The sequence below is a fragment of the Gouania willdenowi genome, chromosome 21 (assembly GCF_900634775.1).
Source record: "Gouania willdenowi chromosome 21, fGouWil2.1, whole genome shotgun sequence".
In the NCBI taxonomy this organism is placed as follows: domain Eukaryota; kingdom Metazoa; phylum Chordata; class Actinopteri; order Blenniiformes; family Gobiesocidae; genus Gouania; species Gouania willdenowi.
This window is the reverse complement of record NC_041064.1, coordinates 25,891,285-25,910,661: the sequence shown is the minus strand read 5'-3', so window position 1 is coordinate 25,910,661 and position 19,377 is coordinate 25,891,285. Positions and strand designations below refer to the sequence as shown.

General features: G+C 38.8%; 1 protein-coding gene across 1 annotated transcript; it reads right to left on the bottom strand.

The window, feature by feature from the left end:
* Window positions 1-8,259: 8,259 nt before the first annotated feature.
* Window positions 8,260-19,090, bottom strand: LOC114455448 (interleukin-1 receptor type 1-like). The gene is made up of 12 exons (XM_028436692.1): window positions 19,049-19,090; window positions 18,902-18,977; window positions 15,197-15,407; window positions 14,837-15,005; window positions 12,728-12,896; window positions 12,544-12,606; window positions 11,510-11,636; window positions 11,177-11,313; window positions 10,930-11,070; window positions 10,675-10,839; window positions 9,740-9,928; window positions 8,260-8,600 (listed from the first exon to the last, which is right to left on the bottom strand). The coding sequence occupies exons 2-12, from the start codon at window positions 18,966-18,968 to the stop codon at window positions 8,395-8,397; spliced, it is 1,644 nt and encodes a 547-aa protein (XP_028292493.1). The 5' UTR covers window positions 18,969-18,977; window positions 19,049-19,090; the 3' UTR covers window positions 8,260-8,394.
* Between the last annotated feature and the right edge of the window lie 287 nt (window positions 19,091-19,377).

Genomic DNA, 19,377 nt, shown 5'->3' with positions numbered 1-19,377 from the left:
GCACACGGCTGGGATGGGGACACGGAGAGTGGAGGGTGCAGGGAAAGTGTATGTGTTTGGGGGTGTGGGGGCGGGGGGACACGACAGATGCCTGCTTAAGCCGCTAGGGACTACCCTTAAAGCATCCTCCTCCAGCAACTGGTGGCGTCCAGATTCACCCTCAGTCATACATAACACCACTGCCTGCTGTCATGTGCTCCTGCTGGCTGGGGGGGGGGGGGGGGTTACTTTCACCTCTCACTGGCTCTGCTTCTTCCTCCATTTTTCCAACTAAACCCACATAATGCAAAGGTCACAATCTGCTGTGTATCATAGGCTCATTTAAACATTGTAAAACATCAACCATGCCTTATATTCTGGGAAAAAACAAATAAATCCACAAAAAACAACATTTTCTCCATCTTGACTAAAATCTAAACAAACAAACAAACATGATGTAGATGTTTGCTTAATGATGCATTTAAAGTGAACTTGACCTTACGGCTCATTTTGGATTATCATGAATACAACTTTTGAAGAGTAAAACATTTGCTGATCATATGATGGTTTTGAACATTCACATCACAATAAGCACTGATAAGAATAAAACATTTTTTTATGCCTCTGCATTAAATAAGGTTAAGAAGTATGGGTAAAAATAAATCAATTGAACCTTAACAGAAATCCAATAAATACTAGAAAAGTTAGTTATACAATATTCTCGAGGTTCAAATATCAAAGTAAGCTAATATGTTAAAGGTATCCACCTTGAAAACTTGAATCACCTAAATCAGTGGTTCCCAAACTGGGGTACGTGTACCTTTAGGAGTACACCTCTCAGGAGCTACACAGAAACATTTGTCAGTTTATTTTTTTTACATGCACAGTTTTTTCTTATCCATCAATAATAGTTTGTGGCACAACTCTTTAAAATACACCAAAAGGTGAAGTTCAACGAGCAAAACAACAGAAAATAAATTAATAAAAAGGCCCAAATTCAAGGTTAATGTTAAACAACACACAGAAAATAGTTTAAACGAGCCTGCAGACACAAATAAATAATGTATAACATGAGCTCAATGGCACTTGCCATAAGAAATAAAGGCTAAGGGTTACATGGTGTAGTAAAGTTTGGGAAACACTGACTTAAATAAAAAAAAAAGTTATCATCAGACATTATGGACTAAATCAGTATAGTAGCACTAGCTGTATCTTGTATATTTTGAGCTGATGTACATAAGTTATATATTTTACACTTAAAGGAACAATTTCATCACAGAAACATGTTTTAAAAAGCGCGCTGAGGTTATTTTCAGGACTTTGATCATCTGAGGACAAAAACAATCACTTACCAAAGCACAAAGCAGCACAACAGAAAAGAAGCTCCAACTCCTGTTAAATCACAGGTGAAATGAGGTCATTTCATGAGCTCCCAAAGGCACAAAAAGTTGACAATCCTTTTTCATGTGTCAGGACTTCCTTCCTCAATGATAAATAAAAGCTTTGGATCCAGTGGTGTTCGAGAGTTTCAAGCTTTTGATCCTGAGAAAAGGGGTTTTCCTCTGAGTTAGTCAGGGATGAGAGAGATGGAGTTTCCCTTTTTGAGTCAGAGTGAATACTGTGAGCTGGAGCTGCTGCTTCACCACAGGGACTTAACAACAGATGGAGTGCAAGGCATCTCCAAACCCCTCCTCATTGAGGATCCATCTCCCCCCTGGCCAATATAAACACAGAACTCCACCTCAAACACACACAGCACTCCAGCACTCAGCCTATTTTATCAGCACTACCACTCACCCACCTCTCCTCCAATCAAAAGAGACACGAGTGGGATAAGTCTGCCCCTGTATCCAACACACACACACACACACACACACACACACACACACACACACACACACACACCCACACACACACACACACACACACACACACACTGACTACAGCTTTGAATGGACAAGAAGGCCTAAGTAGACAATAGGTGGGGAGGGGCGCACAAAGAGGGACCCTTGGCTGGCAGCTGCACATAGACCCACACACGCACGCACACACACACACACACACACACACGCACACACACACACACACACGCAACACACAACACAACACACACACACACACACAACACACGCACACACACACACACACATACACGAAGAGAATAAAATGAATAAATGACCAAGTTCTCTAATAATTTTCTCCATAGCAGAGACGATGTCATAGTTTATAACCTTTGCAGATTAAATGTATTCAGTAAGATTTTATTTATTTACAGGCAAGTTACTATACTACTAATGATCCTCATTCTTCAATGGCAAATATTCTCAAACAATATATGACACAATGAAATACTTTCGTTAACCAGAAATGGAATCATTTCTGTATCGAATGTTTATCATTTGCCTTGTTCGTAGAAAACTGAGGGACTCTTTGTTTGTTTGAGGCAAAGTTGCTGATGAAAAATATCAAATATAACCTTAGTTCACACTTGCATTTGTTCAGGTGGTCTCTTCACAAAATTTCAATAAGAACGAAACAACTACAAATGACATAAAAAAATATAACCAAATTAGGTTTTTATCATTTAAAGAACATAGCCAGAGTCCGTCCCATTCTCTCTCAGGCCAACACGGAGACGCTAACGCATGCTTTTATCACTCGTTTAATTGACTACTGTAATTCCCTGCTTTCTGGTCTTCCCAAAAATAATATTTCAAGTTTACAATTATTGCAGAATTCAGGAGCACGTGCCCTGACGAAGATTTGGTGGGAACACATTACACCCATTTTACAGTTTTCACCCCTTGCTTCAACACTATAGACACATGCCTAAACCAAAGTAACATAACTTAAAGCTGTTGTTACTATACCTTAAACAAAGTGTAATCATACCTTAAACAAAAGCGCTGCTTTGCACTTTAGTTGCGTTTCTGTAACACACTTGCTCCTGCACGCTACCTCATACATAAGACACTTAGTTCAAATAGGAAATCTCATGGTATCATTGGGAAAACACGTCTATTCAAAACACAACACACATTGGGTAATTGAAAATACATATCACAGAACTGAAAATACTTAGTGACCAAATTGAACACCAATCAGCCAGATACAAAAAGGCATCAGATAAGCCATTTTGTGAACTTTACAAGCGTGGAGTCAGGGAGAGGTAGAGGAAGAAGCCATGCAAGGACAATTATTTCAGATGATATCAGAGCGACTTTGTTGGACCATCTCATAAAACATGGTCTGACTATCAGGGAAGCTGGGCAGAGTCCACTCTAATCCAAGTCGGTTTCATCCATAATATTGACATTCCAACTGGAAAACAATTATGTTTTCAACTCTCTACTCTACTCAGACTGTATCTAGAGTATTTACAGTACTGTACCATATCATGTTACTGCACTTCATGATGCAGTGGTACAGGATAGACCAGAGCAGCCCAGGTTTGTTGTTGTCTGGGATAATGTTGGTTTCCATCATGCTGCTCTGGTCCAGAACTGGTTCACCAACCATGATCAATTTGAAGTTGTGTACTTACCCCTGTTATTCGCCATTTCTGAATTCTATATTGGACTCTGCTTGGAGATGGCTTAAATGACTGCCAACCACATGATCCTGTGGCCACACCCCAACAGACGGATGGATCCATAAGCCCACTTGTGCACAATTGTGTTTTTCTGTGTTTACAATAGTGTATTATTTGTTTTATTTCTGCTTTAGTTGAATTTACTGTACTGTGAAGTACACTACTGTAATTATTTTGAATTTAGTATTTCATTTTTTGATTGATGTGAAACTAAAGACTGCAGTGTTTTATATAAAGTAGACAAGTGTAGGCAAAAACTGTAAAATCGCTGCATTGGCTCCCCTTGTTTTCAGGATCGATTTTAAGGTTCTCTTACTGGTTTTTAAGTGTCTTAATGGTCTTGGGCCTTCTTATCTTTCAGAGCTACTTTTACCATAACCTTCTCAAACCCTGAGGTCCTCCAGCGCTGGCCTTTTAATAATCCCTACATCAGGTCACGCACACACGTTGAGGCGTCGTTCCAGTTTTACGGCCCCCGTCTGTGGAACAGTCTGCCGGAGAACCTCAGGGCTGCAGAGAACGTTCATATTTTTAAGAACAGGCTCAAGACCCACCTTTTCAAATTAGTTTTTCACTAAATATTTAATAATTTTGGGATTGTAATCTTTCATGTTTTTATTGTTATCTTTTGTTGTTTTTATTGTTTTAGGATTGTTATCTTTGATGTTATTCTCATAATTCTAGGATTGTTAGGATTGTTCTTTTATGTTATCTTTTAGGATTACTATCCTAGTGTTTTCTCTGATGGAGCCCTCTGCACTAGGGGCTGTGATGGGCCGTGGCACTTTGAGCTGCATTTGTATGAAAAGCACTTTTTATAAATAAAGATTGATAGATTGATTGATTGATAAACGTAACATATTAGGATTTTAGACTGCTTCACTGTTTAGGTAAAAATAATTCATTTTTTAAGACCTTTATATACCTGTGGTGTGCAGTGATGTTCGTGGCTAGTGATACTGAGTTTTTCAGAATCAATCCATCCATTATGATGAATGGAGATTCATCATAATGGCTTAGGCTTTTTTTTTGTTCAGTGTTACACTTACTACAGACAGTACATACAGAAATACTCAGAACACACAAATACACAATCAAATATATTTTTCCCATAAAATATGTACACTTTACATCCTAATCAACACAAACTTGCATATACAAAACAAAATAATTTACTGTATACAGTTACAGTAAAAAAAATAAAAATAAAAAATAAATATGCTGCATCCTCTTCTATTTCGGTCTGGCCACAGCACCTCATCCACAACACAAGCAATGTTGACTCTGCCTCTGGTTCCAATGCTGGCATCCATTTCTCCAAAACAGAAGAGCTCACCTGTTGCCCTTTTATGCTAAAGCTCTGATTGATCATTGTAAAACTGTGTGACAGGTGTTTGCCCATGTTTGCCCAGCAGGTCTCTCAGATCTATGGACACAGGTCAGATAGTGGAGCCCAGAGCTCACAGTAAACATGGTCATGCTGCTTTTAGTTGTTATGCTGCAAAGAAGTGGAACAAACTGCCAGCAGAGCTGAAGTCAGCATCTAGTGTGAACATTTTTAAATCAAAGTTAAAGGCACTTTTTTTCTCTACTGCGTATGATTGAGAGAGAGATTTTTGGTCATGTTGTTGATGTAATGATTTTAATTGATTTTGCTGATGGTTTTAATTGATTTTACTGATGATTTTAAATGTTCTTATTGATTTTAAACTATTGAATGTTTTATCATGTAAAGCACATTGAGTTGCCTTGAGTATGAAATGCGCTATACAAATAAATTTGCCTTGCCATGTGTTTAGTCATAGTAGGGCAATCAAACTTTAGAATTTTGAATGACAGTGTGTTCCTTGTGAAAACAAGATATTTTCTTCCTGAAAATTGTGTCAAATGCAGGGAATTGCGTTTGTAGTTTAGCAGAATTGGTTCAGGGCATTGGTGCATTAGTCACATGTTGTGGTCATTGTGTCTCAAGTACCAGTAAATGTGTGTAAACAATTAAGAAAAACTGTAATGAAATATTATCTTCGAAATTACATATTGTCAATATACGGTATTTGTGCAAATTTCCCACAGTTTGGTCATTTATCATATCTGAGTCATTTTATTATCTGACTGCTTCCTCCATTAGCTCCCCACCCCCGCCCACTAACCCTGACTCATAGTGACTCCTTAATTGGGGCTCAGCTGACAGGTTTTCCCCTTTGGGACCAGGAGGCATGTGGACCATCTGCTTCTGGTCCCAGGATGAACAGGTGTCCTGCTCTCGGCCAATCGCCTGTCGCAGCACTGGGTAGCACTGCCACTGTTTACACAAGATGAACCAGAGAAGTTATGTTTGACCTGAGCAGCATTTTTACTTCTAAACAAAGAAGAGAGCATATGGATGTACCTCCTAATACATGATCCCAATCATCAAAAATGAAGCCTGTTAGTTACGCTTCTTCTATCCAATGCATCTTATCACGCATTGAAAAGAACAACTCTAATTCTTCTAAGCCCAACATGCATTGTATTGTATGTTCCAAACCACCTTATTTTAGCTCTGAACAAACCACCAGAATTTGAGGGTGGAAAAACAGCATGGCAACATGCCAGTTTGAAACAAATATGTTTTTGTTAGTTTGGTTGTTTGTGTGTGTGTTAGACCTGTCAACAGTGTGCCGTGCTTTCTACTCTACGTAAGGAGGTTGAACATCCTGGAACACACAATAGGTAAATCAGGTATGGATGGATGGATTAATGGATGGATGGACATATAGATGAACAGAATGTTGGATGGATGGATGGATGAATTGATGGATGGATGGACATATAGATGGATAGAATGTTGGATGGATGGATGGATGGAAGATGTATGGACATATAGATAGATAGATAGATAGATAGATAGATAGATAAATAGATAGATAGATAGATAGATAGATAGATAGATAGATAGATAGATAGATAGATAAATAGATAGATAGATAGATAGATAGATAGATAGATAGATAGATAGATAGATAGAGGGTGTGTGTGTGTGTGTGGTGGGGGGTGGCAGGGTCATTGAGGACTTGAAGGACACAATAGGCTGGCCTTAGGCCTAATGCCCTCTGGTCACCTAAAGAGGCAAAGAGGCAGCAGATAAACCAACATGCGAGCGCGCGCACACACACACATGCCACCTGCTGTTTCCTACAGCCTTGTGTTTGGTGTAATGGAGATGGAGTGTTTGCACAAACACACTAAGGATGACACACTACTGAGATAAATCACATAGGAAGGAAATGGCAAAACCTTGTTTTTAAAGGTGAAAGTAAAGGATTTGCTAATCATACTGACATTTAGCATTTCATTACTGTTATTACTTATGGTCTCAAAAAGTGGAAGATTATTACGGGGAGAACCACACATTTTAATTATGATTGCATCCTATTAACATTAAAATAATATTAATGATTTTGATATTATACACTCTTGGTTTCACAGAGATAAGCACATAGACATAAATGAGTGATCACTGTAATTAAGTTATGATAGATAGAGCCCGATTAAAAGCAATGTGCGTGCGTGTGTGTGTGTGTGTGTGTGTGTGTGTGTGTGTCTTCGACCTTTTACGTTATTGCTTGTGCATGGTGCATGTGTGCATGACGTCTGCGAGTCAGACTGTGCAGCTGTGTGGAAGTGTGTTGGTGACATCAGGGCGAGTGCCTGGGTCACACGGGTCAAAGCAGAACAAAAGCATGGAGCAGCTCCCAGCTGCTGGGCCAAACATCACCCACTGCAGCTCTGCTCCACCCATCCCCCGACCCCCTTAGAACAGAGTGCCATGGCTCAGTGTCTACACACACACACACACACACACATTATGCATGTGCACTCACATTTTCTTACAGGTGGTCCCCAATCATGTCTTCAAATCACTGCAGCTGCAGAAAATTGGGTAAAAGGGCGAATGAGGACATGTGCAGAGCAGAGCATCATGGGATGTATCTGCTGAAAATCAGCTGACCAAAGGTCATTCCTTCCAATCAAATTTAGAGTTTTATCGACAGATTCTTCATAGTGATGCTTTATAAGCTATAATGTGCATGTATGAACCAGTTTATCTTGATCTGAAAAATCATAATTAGCCACTGACTGGATTAAATGTGTTATAAATAACTGAAGAAACATTTTGTCTCGTATTTTTTTTTTTTGGTGAATTTTGTTGAGGACAATTTGAATACATTTTGTTTGAACTTAGTTTTATTTTTGTTTTTAGCCATTGGATAAATGTTGTTGACATGACAAATACTATGCAGACATTTAGTACTGTATAAAATGTAGAGTGATGTACAACAAATTTACCTCTAAGTTCAAATCTAAAAATGACATTTATTGATCCAAAAATAAATACATTTGTAACTTACAGGATGGAAACAGTTCTAGATTATATAAAATATATAATTCCAAGTGCATTTTGGTTTCATTGGTTATGGTAAATGTGACTCAGTTTATTTGTACATTTAGTAATGTTGTTGACAAAAAAAACCACATTGACCCTTTGCTACCCAAAGTGAGCAGTGGTCAGATACCATAATCAACTCAACCCAACCTCAATGATACACCTTAAAAAAGGAGCTTTCAAGAGCATTCACATAGCAGACATGAATATCAAGACACCCTGCACGTAAACAAGATCATTTACATTTCGGACTTATCCCATCTTCCTTTACCATGTCATCAAATTAAGGGAGCGTGCAAGTATGTCAATAAATACTTTGGTTTCACACTTGGTTTTTTCCGATGTATACAGAACACATTCCTCTATACAAAACATTTTAACAGGTCAGCTTTTCAGCTCAAACAGAGTCAGAAGTGCCTGACAGAAGATTTCTGACAGGCACAGAAGGCATGTGATACCTTAGATTCTTCCAGAAGTTTCTCTCAGAGTGCTTTTTGCTAAGTTTGCAGCTTTTAAGATAGACACTGTTCCACTTCAGAGCACCGTGTTTCCTTTTGATGTAGCGCAAAGACTCCGGTAAGCGACTGTAGTTGACTGTATCACCTGGTAAATGAGAACAAAACATGTTCTTTTAGGGAGAGAACAAAAAACAAAAACTTGATCTGTAATATTTAGGCTCCTCGTTCGGCCTTCACTGAGTAGTTGTCCAAGACCAAAGAGTAGATTTATTGGCATCTCATTGGAAATTGCACCAATAAAACACCTCTGGCACCAATCCCTATGTTTAAGTAGGTTTGTGGTATTGAATCAGAGGTTTCATTATTCATCATTATTCACAAATTATGTCAAACTTTTGTATAAATCATTGAATCTGGTTTAAACCAACAATGGTTGCCTATGTAGATTCTATTAAATGTATTTTCTGCATTGTTCTTGAAATGAAAAGGACAAAGCAAAGACAACACTCACCACAAATAATACCATTAAAAATAAAGCTGCTGAAAACAAAACATTTTCATCAGATAAAACCATAGTGATTATTTGCTCGAAAAAAGATGTAAAAGGTTTAAAGTGCCACTTAAAAGTTTGTGTTGATCGCTTTAAACACTTTCTTATCAACAATGTCAGAAAAGTTTTGTGTATTGCATTGCATTGTGGGATGTGGAGTCTCATAAGCAGATATATAGAAGTGTTTTTTCCTTCACTCTTCATGTGATTTCTGGTGTTTCTTCGTCAGACAAGGATGCCAGTGATCATTTTTGTTCTGGTTTATTCCTGATATTTCACGTGATATCACGTATGTCACTCCGGGAGATATTTACATTTTTGCCAGATTCAGGTTTTTCCGTTTAAGCCTAGAAATAAAGATTCAACATTGTTTTGTTGCAACTTTCAGTTGGTGAAAACACCAGAAATGTGTCACTTTGGGAGAGTTGTGGGAGCAAGCTCAATAAATCACAGTGAAGTAAAAACACTTATATGCATTTTCTAAGGGACTCCACATCCCACAATGCAATGTGTTCACAGAGGAGATCAAAAGAAACTTTTGAGCGGCAATTTCAACCTTCTACATCTTTTTTTTGAGCAAATGATCTTTGATCTGTTGATCTATGAGGCAAATATATCCAACTATTTCTTACATCTGACTTCCATTTCATTAATGACTTGAAAACTCATTCTTATTACTATACAATACCATTTGACTGGATCAGTATCTGTTTGATAAGGAGTACACTTCTCACCCACTTCCAGCAAGATTACGCGAAGATTGTTCTGCGTCAACGCATCAAAAATGCCGATTTTATGTTCGTAGCAAAGCTGGATCTCAGTTTCATGTAAAGGCACCGTTTCCTTGGTTTCGGTGAGTGAAGAGACGATGATGATCAGTCTGCGTGACTGACGCACTGCAGCTGAAACCACATCATGCAACGCTGCAAGACAAAAAGTTAAATACAAACAAGCAGATAAGAGGGTTTGTTTGTTTGTTTGTTTATTTTCTATTTTTGTTTATTGGGAAGCCAAGTTAGTGAGGTCATTGTTATATAGGTGAACTAGGTTGACTATTTAATTCTGGGGTGTCAAATACAAAGTAGTTTGAAGTGGGCCGCAGATTTTAGGCGGGAAAACAAGTAATTCCAACATTAATGTCCCCATAATAATTCCAGCAAGTTAATTTTGTCTTCTCTTTGTATAATATGATAAGTTTTCATTCATTCAGACAACTTTTTTCAGGAAATTTACTTTGGCGTGGCCAGCCTGACATAACTGTTAGGTTGGCCACGCCCAGAAATAACTTATAAGGACACATCAGCAGGAAGGCTGGCAGGTGACAGTCGAAACACGTTAGAAGATCAAAGTAAATTTCCTGAAAAAAGTTGTCTGAATAAATGGAACCTTAACATTTTAATGTCCCAAGGTTTGTACTTTACACATGTCTGTCTTTTTAACTTTCTTGTGCGGGCTGAAATGGATGGTCACTCACATGTGGCCAGATTTGCCACATGTGAGTTAGTTCAACAGCTAAGTCATAATGGTAAGTTGATTAACATGCAAGCTTTTGCATACGCCTAATACAGTTAGTCAAATAGTTTACTACAGAGACTATTTTTAACTTTGTGTTTTTTTAATCTGCGTGTGCACATTTTCAAACAAAGTTAATCATTCATTTGTGATGGACCTTCTCCAGGACTGTCATCCCGTCCTCTGATGTACAAAGTGTATCCATGTTTTCCCTCCAGCTCAGCAGGAAGGATCTGCAGTGCAAACCGAGCAGTTTCATAAGAATTCATAGATTCAGGATGGAGGAAGCTCACGTAGGCGTCATACTGCTTTCCACCTGTAACTGCAGATACACACAAATAAAAAAGAGTCGTTGTCCCTGTCATGCCACGATTGTCCGGAGAAGCACAGATTCTGCTGATCAAAGTCCTACCTCGTTTGGAAAACAGTTTTAACAGTTTCCTATAAGCCAAGATCAGGTCTACTCTGAAGAAGAAGAGAAAAGCCAGTGCTAAAGAAATCAGCACAGCAATGAGACAGAGAGTTGTACTCAGTTGGAACACACTGTGGTCTTCTACATGGAAGGAAAAACAAAACCAGTAAGGACTTAATAAAACAAATTGTGCAAAAAATAGAATGTGATGTTATAGACATTATTCTTTCAAAACTAGAATGTTTACCTCGCAGCCAGGCAGTGCCCTCGTCATTATCCAAAGGGCTTTGTATGTGGCATTTTATTGGTACATCCAGAAAACGATGAAGAACTTTGGAGATGGACAAAATGGACATGTAATATACCTTGCCCCCATCATAAAAACTAAAAGAAAACAACCAGAAATATTCTCAGCATGTGACATTTATTAAACATCATCATTCAGAAAGAATATTATCAGTTTTATAATATTCTGCAGCTCCTTTGTTAGGTGTGTGAGCCTTTTCACTCCCATCCCATGAGCATGACATGTATGACTAGAATTTTGTGAAGTCAGTCAGCTTGAAAAGCAAATACTCACTATTCTGATGAAACATTCATCTCCTCGTAGTTTTCAGAGTAGGATCCATCAACAGTCCAGAAAATAATCATTTCACTGTCCTCAGTGACGCCAACGTAGGCTAAACACTTCACCTCTGCTTTCATGCCTGGTCATTAGGGAGAATAACAAGAACAAACCTGCTGCATCACACTCTGTTTGTGGAAAGATGCTTTTGAAAATATTCCTCATCATATCATATTTATCCCAACTTTAGTCATTCCCACGTTTTCACTAATCACTTTGACAGATTTATAAAGGAGATATATACACATTCAATTCTGAAGCTGAATTTTATGAAAGGGAAATAATTACCTTTATCCAAACTCAGTCATTTATTTAGTCAGGAAAGAGAGAATCTGGATATATTACATTTTAATTTTACATCAGAATGTCATTTCCTCATCATGAAAAATGTAGTTTTTACTTGGTGGAGCTAAGCTATGGAATTGAGTTATTAGTAGGTTTATTTATTTGATCTCATTTTCTTTTACTTGTGTAAACTTTTATAACTTCTGTACAGCACTTCGGTCAATGTCTGTTGTTTTTAAATGTGCTCTATAAATAAAATCGACTGGACTTGAAAATGTACTTTACAAAAGTTTGAGGTTTAACCTACAGTAGCTGCTTTCAGTGTAAAGTTGACATGTTTTGCAATTGTAGCCTGTCTTCTGTTACTTATTGGTTGGATGCAATGAAGAACCAGTGTTTGTTGACTTCATTTTGCAGGTCAGGAAGTCACTGTTAGAGATGAACTGTAATAACCCCAAAATCATGGTTTTTATGTGATTTCTAGAAGTTTGTAACAGTTTTATTTTTTTTAATCATCAATCTGGAAACACTGTCAGGCATCAGTGACCCTATACAAGCACATTCAATAAGAATGATATGATGCAGTTCTTATAAAAAGTCAAAAGCGCTTAAATTGAGTCAGCAAACAGACGAGCTTGAACTGCAAAACAATATTTGAGTTTTATTAATTTGTAGTCATGTTAAGTTTCTGATGTGCTACTTACCTACTTCAACAATGAACACATCTTCATTGGGCATCACCACCTGAGGTTCCATATAAACTGTACCTGTAGGTATTCAAAGAGCTGAAAGTCACTGCAACCCAATAAAAACCTTTTATTTTTTCAAGCAGTCCAGCAAAATAAATTAGATTCTGTGAGTATTTATTATCGTAGCTAAAATCCTCACCATTGTCAACAGCTAACTGGAGGCTCCGTGCTGCAGTGTAATTCCTGCCATCCACAATAATGTCTACCAAACATGTGTAATTTCCAGCATCTCTCTCCGAAGTGGCAAACAGCCTCATGGCCCCGTCTTTGTCCATAAACTCCTGTTGTTGCTGCTCATGGAGGCAATTCTTTACACGAGACACAGGAGAGATGTACGTAAATGACTGTGAAGGAAGCATGCCAGAGTTTGTCTAGATAATCATTTTAATCTACATCCGTATTCTCCTTAAATGTTCTTTGGATGAGGACTAAGAGAGTCTTCATTTATCTGGGCAGAGCAAACATTTAGAAAGGATGTCCCCACCTGCATTATTTAAAATTTTAGTTTTATAGCATACACAGCTCTCAACTACCACCTAAACTGACAACTATCTGTGGATTAACTGGATATGAAGAATGATGGATGGTTAAATGTTATTCAAAATATTATTCCAACTGAAAGATGGAGAGATGAGGTAGTTATGTATTTACATTTTCCTGGTAAACATACACATGGGATTCATGATTTGTACAGCAGGGGGCGTGTTAGGTAAGCTAAGGTATAATATGAATGGCAAAATGGCTTTATATAAACAAGTGCGCATCACTTTTTTGGTTTGGTGCTCAGGGGAGAACATCGGGTTGTTGCTTACTGCTCAATTTATTTATTTTTCTTTTTTCAATAGGAATCTCACATGAGGAACAGAACAGAAGGGTTTGATTTTCATTTAAACTTAAAATGAAAGGAAGCAGCACAACGACATGTCTGTTCTTTGAAGCTTCACAGAAATATTTCTAATGAAATGATTGAAAACTAAATGTACAAATATCTGAAACCCAAATGAAATGATGGTTTTTAAGCCCTTACAACAATTACTATTTTAAAAAACTGAATGAATATCATCATCATCATCATCATCATCATCATCATCATCATCATCATCATCATCATCATCATCATCACTCTCCCTATAACTGTCTTATCATTATTATTAGTTTTACTATTAAATTAATATTACATGTTTATCGTAAGTATATTACAAATGAAAAATATGACTAAAAAGTGTTTATATCCAGTATTTATTGTTAGTTCAGTCAGGATCACTTTGGTCAAATGTCTTATTAGCATGTATTTCAGATTTGGCAGTAAGGCTCTGTTCTGGGACCTCTCTGCCCTTCCACCAACTGTGTGGAAAGCCTGAAGCGAAGGGAGATACTCCTCGCTCTTCCATGAGCTACATGGAAAGGCATAAGCAGAGAGAGCGGTTAGCATTACCCCCTGGAACAGAAGCACAGACGTTTAGATGGCAACAGGAGACAGTGTTTAATTAGACAGAAGAGGAGAAGCTGGGGTGGGGGTGTGGGTGTGTAGCGAGGCATTTGTGGACGAAGCGTGGGGAAGTAGGCCTGTTGCAGTGGTTTAAATACAGCTCTAACCAAAGCATATAACATTTAAGGAAATGCTACTGTCAGCTGGTGGGGCTGGCTAGCTTGACTTCCGTGCCTGCCTGAACTAACGCGACGCTCAATTAAGGTTTTATTTTTATATTTAAGATCAAATAGACTTCTACAATAAGAAAGGTCTGGTTAATGTCAGGTGTGCAAGTTGTTTGTGAAACCCGTGTGATATGAAATGTTTAGAGGGCTGTGGAGCTGTCCATCTCCAAAATTCTCTTTTACCCATTTCTCCTAACCGTAGTTTCTGTGTCTGTCTCATGTCTTTCTCCCTCTTCCTGCTCTGTATGTGCAGCGCTTTGTGTCCAAAGCCTCTTCCGTTTCTTCTTACACTAAAACTAAAACAAATCAGGTCCCAATCAGGAGCCAACTCCAGTTTTTCACTTCTATCGATCCCAAAATCTGAGGTGTACAAATGCATATCACAAAATTTTATTTGGTTCGAATTGAATTTTTTAGTTGTGCACGCATAATTGTGCACCATGGACATAAAAAGTAAATAGTTTTAAAAAATACATGTATATAATGTGCACCCCTTTTCATAAGATGTACCGCTAACACTGTGTGAGCCATGTGGGTTAATGCTGCATGCCTCCTCTTAGTTGGTTTGGGAGCTTTGAATAAACCAAATTACCTTCATCCATCGCACACTCTTGGTTTCTTTCAGCCCAAAGATCTCTTCTTGTTTGCAGGGCAGAACCCCGCTGACTCCATTAGAGAGGAACCTGACCTCTGATGGTTCGGGACATGCTTCAGTGGACACTGACAAGCTGAAGCTCATCTTAACTAACCCAGTCTCAGTTCTGATGAGAAAGAGAAACATTCCAGTCTTATTAATTCATCTGAAATGTTATTTCAGCAGAAATAAATACAAGTGCTGCTTCTGATTGTATTCTAAACCATTCAATAAAATAGTCATCAGGGCACTGGGATCATTCATACCTTATTTATATATGTTAAAAAAAAAACAGACAAAAAGAACTTCCTTTTATACCTTATTTCACAGCTGTAAGTATCGTTATGAGATTTCTGCACTGGTAGAAACCACAGTAAACCATCCCTCACTTCCACCCCAGGGGGGAGAGGGGCATTTCCTTTGTCTGCTTTGCTCCACTTCACCTCAGCATTGGTGTTTGCATGAGGGCACCTCAACAAGAACAGGAAGCCCTCACTCACATGGTAGATCTCTGTGTCACTGTGGCATTCTGAATGTAACAACACAAAAGAAACAGAAGGAATAGCAATAATTGATTTCCTTTATTTCATGGAAAAAATATATATATAAAAAAATGAATATATATATATATATATATATATATATATATATATATATATTGTAGTGTGCACAATTCATGATCGTCCCAAGTGTGCCTCAAGTTTCATTGAGTAAGCTACTCAAATTTTCCTGTATGTTGATGACATTTTAATGGGCTCATGTAATTAACGAATAATGCTAGCTATTTGTTTACATCCAACATAGTATGGATGTTCCAATACAACTTTTTCACTTCCAATACTTCCATTTTGCTGCCTTGTGTATTGTATCAGCACAAATCATACATACTTTAATAACTTACTTTTTTGGAAATGGGGGGGGGGGTCGTAGCCAAGACCGAAGGCTTCCTGGGCCAGCCGGATGAACCATGACCTGACGGTTGGGCGGGTCGGGGGAAAGGCAGCTTGGGGGTCTTGAACTGCGCCCCCTGAGAAGGATGGGGGACTTCCTGGGAAGGCAGAGGCAGAGAGCCTCATCATCCTTTTTCTTGGCCTTGCAGCGCCTCTGCATAGAGGCCAGCGCAGAGCCAAAGAAGGGCATGTAGAGGGTGTCGTCCTTCTCTGTTCTCGCCATATCGAGCCAGCGGGCCCGTTCCTGGAGGACTATGAACCCAATCACTCTCCCCACTTGGCGGGGACACTCAGCTCCTCAGCTCCCTCCATGGAGGCGACGGGCTTTACAGCCCGAGCTGAGGTAACAAAGATGACGTCATCCTCTGAAATGAGAATCATCGTCCCCACAGTCCAAGTCCAAAAGCTAGAAACGAGTCCCACCGTCTCCAAATCCGCCGTGGCGGCCTTGGCACCGAGAAAGGAAAGGAAGGGTCCCTGTTCCGACAGGCTGACTTGGCGTGCCAGCCGCCTACGGAGGCTCTTTGCCGTGAAGACGGCGCAGTGGTGGCCGGAACCGGGGGGGCGTCCAGGGCCCGCTGGTCATATTCCAGCTCGAGGCACCCTGAGCAGACCTGGTTGTGGCCAGACCTGAGATTTTGTTTTCACACCTGCATTTGTTTGTGGCCATTCCAGCCTGTCATTGCCCGATCTCGTTAGATCTCGGAAGCTAAGCAGGTCCTTACATATTGACAGCTTTTGCAAATATGACAAAAATTCACTTTTATAAGAGTTGCAGACTGCACCTTTAAGTGTTTGTAATTACCAGCTGCAGTGTGTGTGTGTGTGTGTGTGTGTGTGTAAATTAAGTTTTAATAAAAACATCATTAAAATTTTGATGCAGTATTATTAATTCCAATTTCAATAACTTTATACCCTACTGTGTTTTACACCCTACTAGTGCTGTTTTCCCAAATCCTGCTCAACCAAAGGAAAATAGCTGAGAATTCTTATTATGTATTTGTTTAAACTGTTTAAACTCGTAATGTTAAGTTGATATTTTAGCCACTGATATTCAAAACTTACCAACCCACTGATCCTGGATAGCATTATTCCAGCAACAATATTAAATCAACCCCACTATTCTGTATAATTGTGCACTCATAAAAAAAAAGCTTTCTGGCTACAGATGTAGTTTACCTACATCAGCAGAAAGGAGTACAGTAAATGGTTTCTCTCCACACTTAACTGAGTGCATCAGTAAAAACTAATTTGCGAAACCTCTGGGATGTTGATGGCAACATGTCTCCAGTGCAGCATTCGAAATAAAAGAACTGTTTCTTTCAGCTACAGTGGATATAAAAAAATCTACACACCCCTGTTCAAAGGCCAGGTTTTTGTGATGAAAAAAATTACACCAAGATAAATAATGTCACAACTTTTTCCACCTTTAATGTGACCTATAATCTGTACAATGCAACTGAAAAACAGACTGAAACCTTTCAGGGAGGTGAAGTAAAAATAAAAAAGTGAGAGAATGAGGGGTACAAAATTATTTTCAAGGAATTAAATATAACATGGAACACAGTGAAGACAGTCATCATCAAGTGGAGAAAATATGGCACAACAGTGACTTTACCAAGAACAGGACGTCCGTCCAAAATTGATGACAAGACGAGAAGAAAACTGGTCAGGGACGTTAAAAAGAGGTCGACAGCAACATTGAAGGAGCTGCAGGAATTTCTGGCAAGTACTGGCTGTGTCGTACATGTGACAACAATCTCCCGTCTTCTTCATATGTCTGGGCTATGGGGTAGGGTGGCAAGACGGAAGCCTTACCTTACAAAGAAAAACATCCAAGCCCGGCTTCATTTTGCAAAAAACATTTGAAGTCTCCCAAACGCATGTGGGAAAATGTGTTATGGTCCAATGAAACCAAGGTTGAACTTTCTGCTCATAATTCCAAAAAGTATAACTGGCGCAAAAACAACACTGCTCATCACCAAAAGAACACCATTCCTACAGTAAAGCATGGTGGTGGCAGCATCATGCTTCGGGGCTATTTTTCTTGAGCTGGAACTGGGGTCGAACTGGGGTGGAGGGAATTATGAACAGTTCCAAATACCAGGCAGTGTTGGCACAAAACCTTTGGCCTTCTGTTAGAAAGCTGAAGATGTAGAGGAACTTTATCTTTCAACACGACAATGACCCCAAGCACACAGTCAAATCAACAAAATAATGGCTTCACCAGAATAAGATTGAGGTTTTGGAATGGCCCAATGCAAACTGAGCAAAACTAACCTTTACATTTTTCAAAAACTATACAGTAAAATCTGTTGAAAACTATCATAGTATAAGTCAGGGCCATGGGGAACAACAATCCACTGAAAGATATTTGTCACCTGTCACAGATTTTTCAAAATAAAATATTGAATATGAATAAAATATCAAGGTGTCCCAATGCAATTTGAGCAAAATTAACCTTTAATTTTTTTTTAAAAAACTATACAGTAAAATCTGATGAAAAGTCTCATGGTAATAGCCAGGGACATGAGGAACAAGAATCAATTGAAATATCTTTGTCACCTGTCACAGATTTTTTCAACTTTAGCAGAAATAAACTTTAATTATCTCAAAAATGTTCAGGAAAATGCATCTCAAACTCAATTTTGATTTTGTATTCCTCCTTTTTGGGCGCTCCTAGCACCCGTACCGTAAACCTTAGTATAGACGCGCATTATATTTCGAGAGGCTCGCTTGCCCGCAGTATGAAGTTCTTCTTCATCTTATTACTGCTGTTCTGAAGTCTCTCCTTTGGCTCCTGGTTGTGTGTAGAGCGAACGTTAAAATGTTGATCCTGACCTTTAGGACACTTCACGGACAGGCTCCAGATTATTATATCACTGATGTGATCCAGCACGACACCTGCTTATTTCCTGGACCCTGTCACAAGTCAGGTGTTTTAAAGCCGTCTCTGGAATGAACTTCTTCTGTCTTGGATACTTTTAAAAAGTAGGTGAACACGACGCAGGTGATTGAGACAAAGATGACATTTCTCCACCAACAGGAGGTTGTTGTGTTGGTTTCTACTCACGGTTTTCTGAAGTGAATCCTTGGTACATCAGTGTGGTCAGGAGAAACATCTGGACGACTGCAGTCATTGTCCTTCCCTGTGGATGGAGCAGGTTTTAATGTCACATTACAGCCTCATTTCCTCCTGAAGGGGAAGTGAAAGATGGACCTTTTTCCGCAGCTGAGAGAAGGAAGTCCGAGCGAAAACTGTCTCAGGAAATGTTGCAGGAAGTTGCACAGATTCACCTCACTGTGAACAGTTGAAGGAGGTCATTATTTTTTATGATAGTCACCTACAGTAAACGTGTTCGTCACTGCTGTTCGGATGCAGTGATTCCAGGAATATTTTATAGGCTATTGTCCATTTAATGTATTTGAATGACACGATCTCTCCTCGGTTTTTGTCATTGATACAGATTTTCATCAATTAATATTTAGCTACAGTAAATGCTCTGAAAGAATACATTGCTTCAAAGCTAATGAGACTTTTATTTTTAG

What these genes read in the sequence shown, in the direction of transcription:
- LOC114455448 (XM_028436692.1), bottom strand. Translation starts at nt 18,968, where the DNA reads ATGACTGCAGTCGTCCAGATGTTTCTCCTGACCACACTGATGTACCAA. An exon ending in ACTTACAGCTGTGAAATAAG is followed by an intron (nt 15,006 to 15,196) that starts GTATAAAAGGAA and finishes CTTTCTCATCAG; the next exon opens with AACTGAGACTGGGTTAGTTA. An exon ending in GGGCACTGCCTGGCTGCGAG is followed by an intron (nt 11,071 to 11,176) that starts GTAAACATTCTA and finishes CCTTCCATGTAG; the next exon opens with AAGACCACAGTGTGTTCCAA.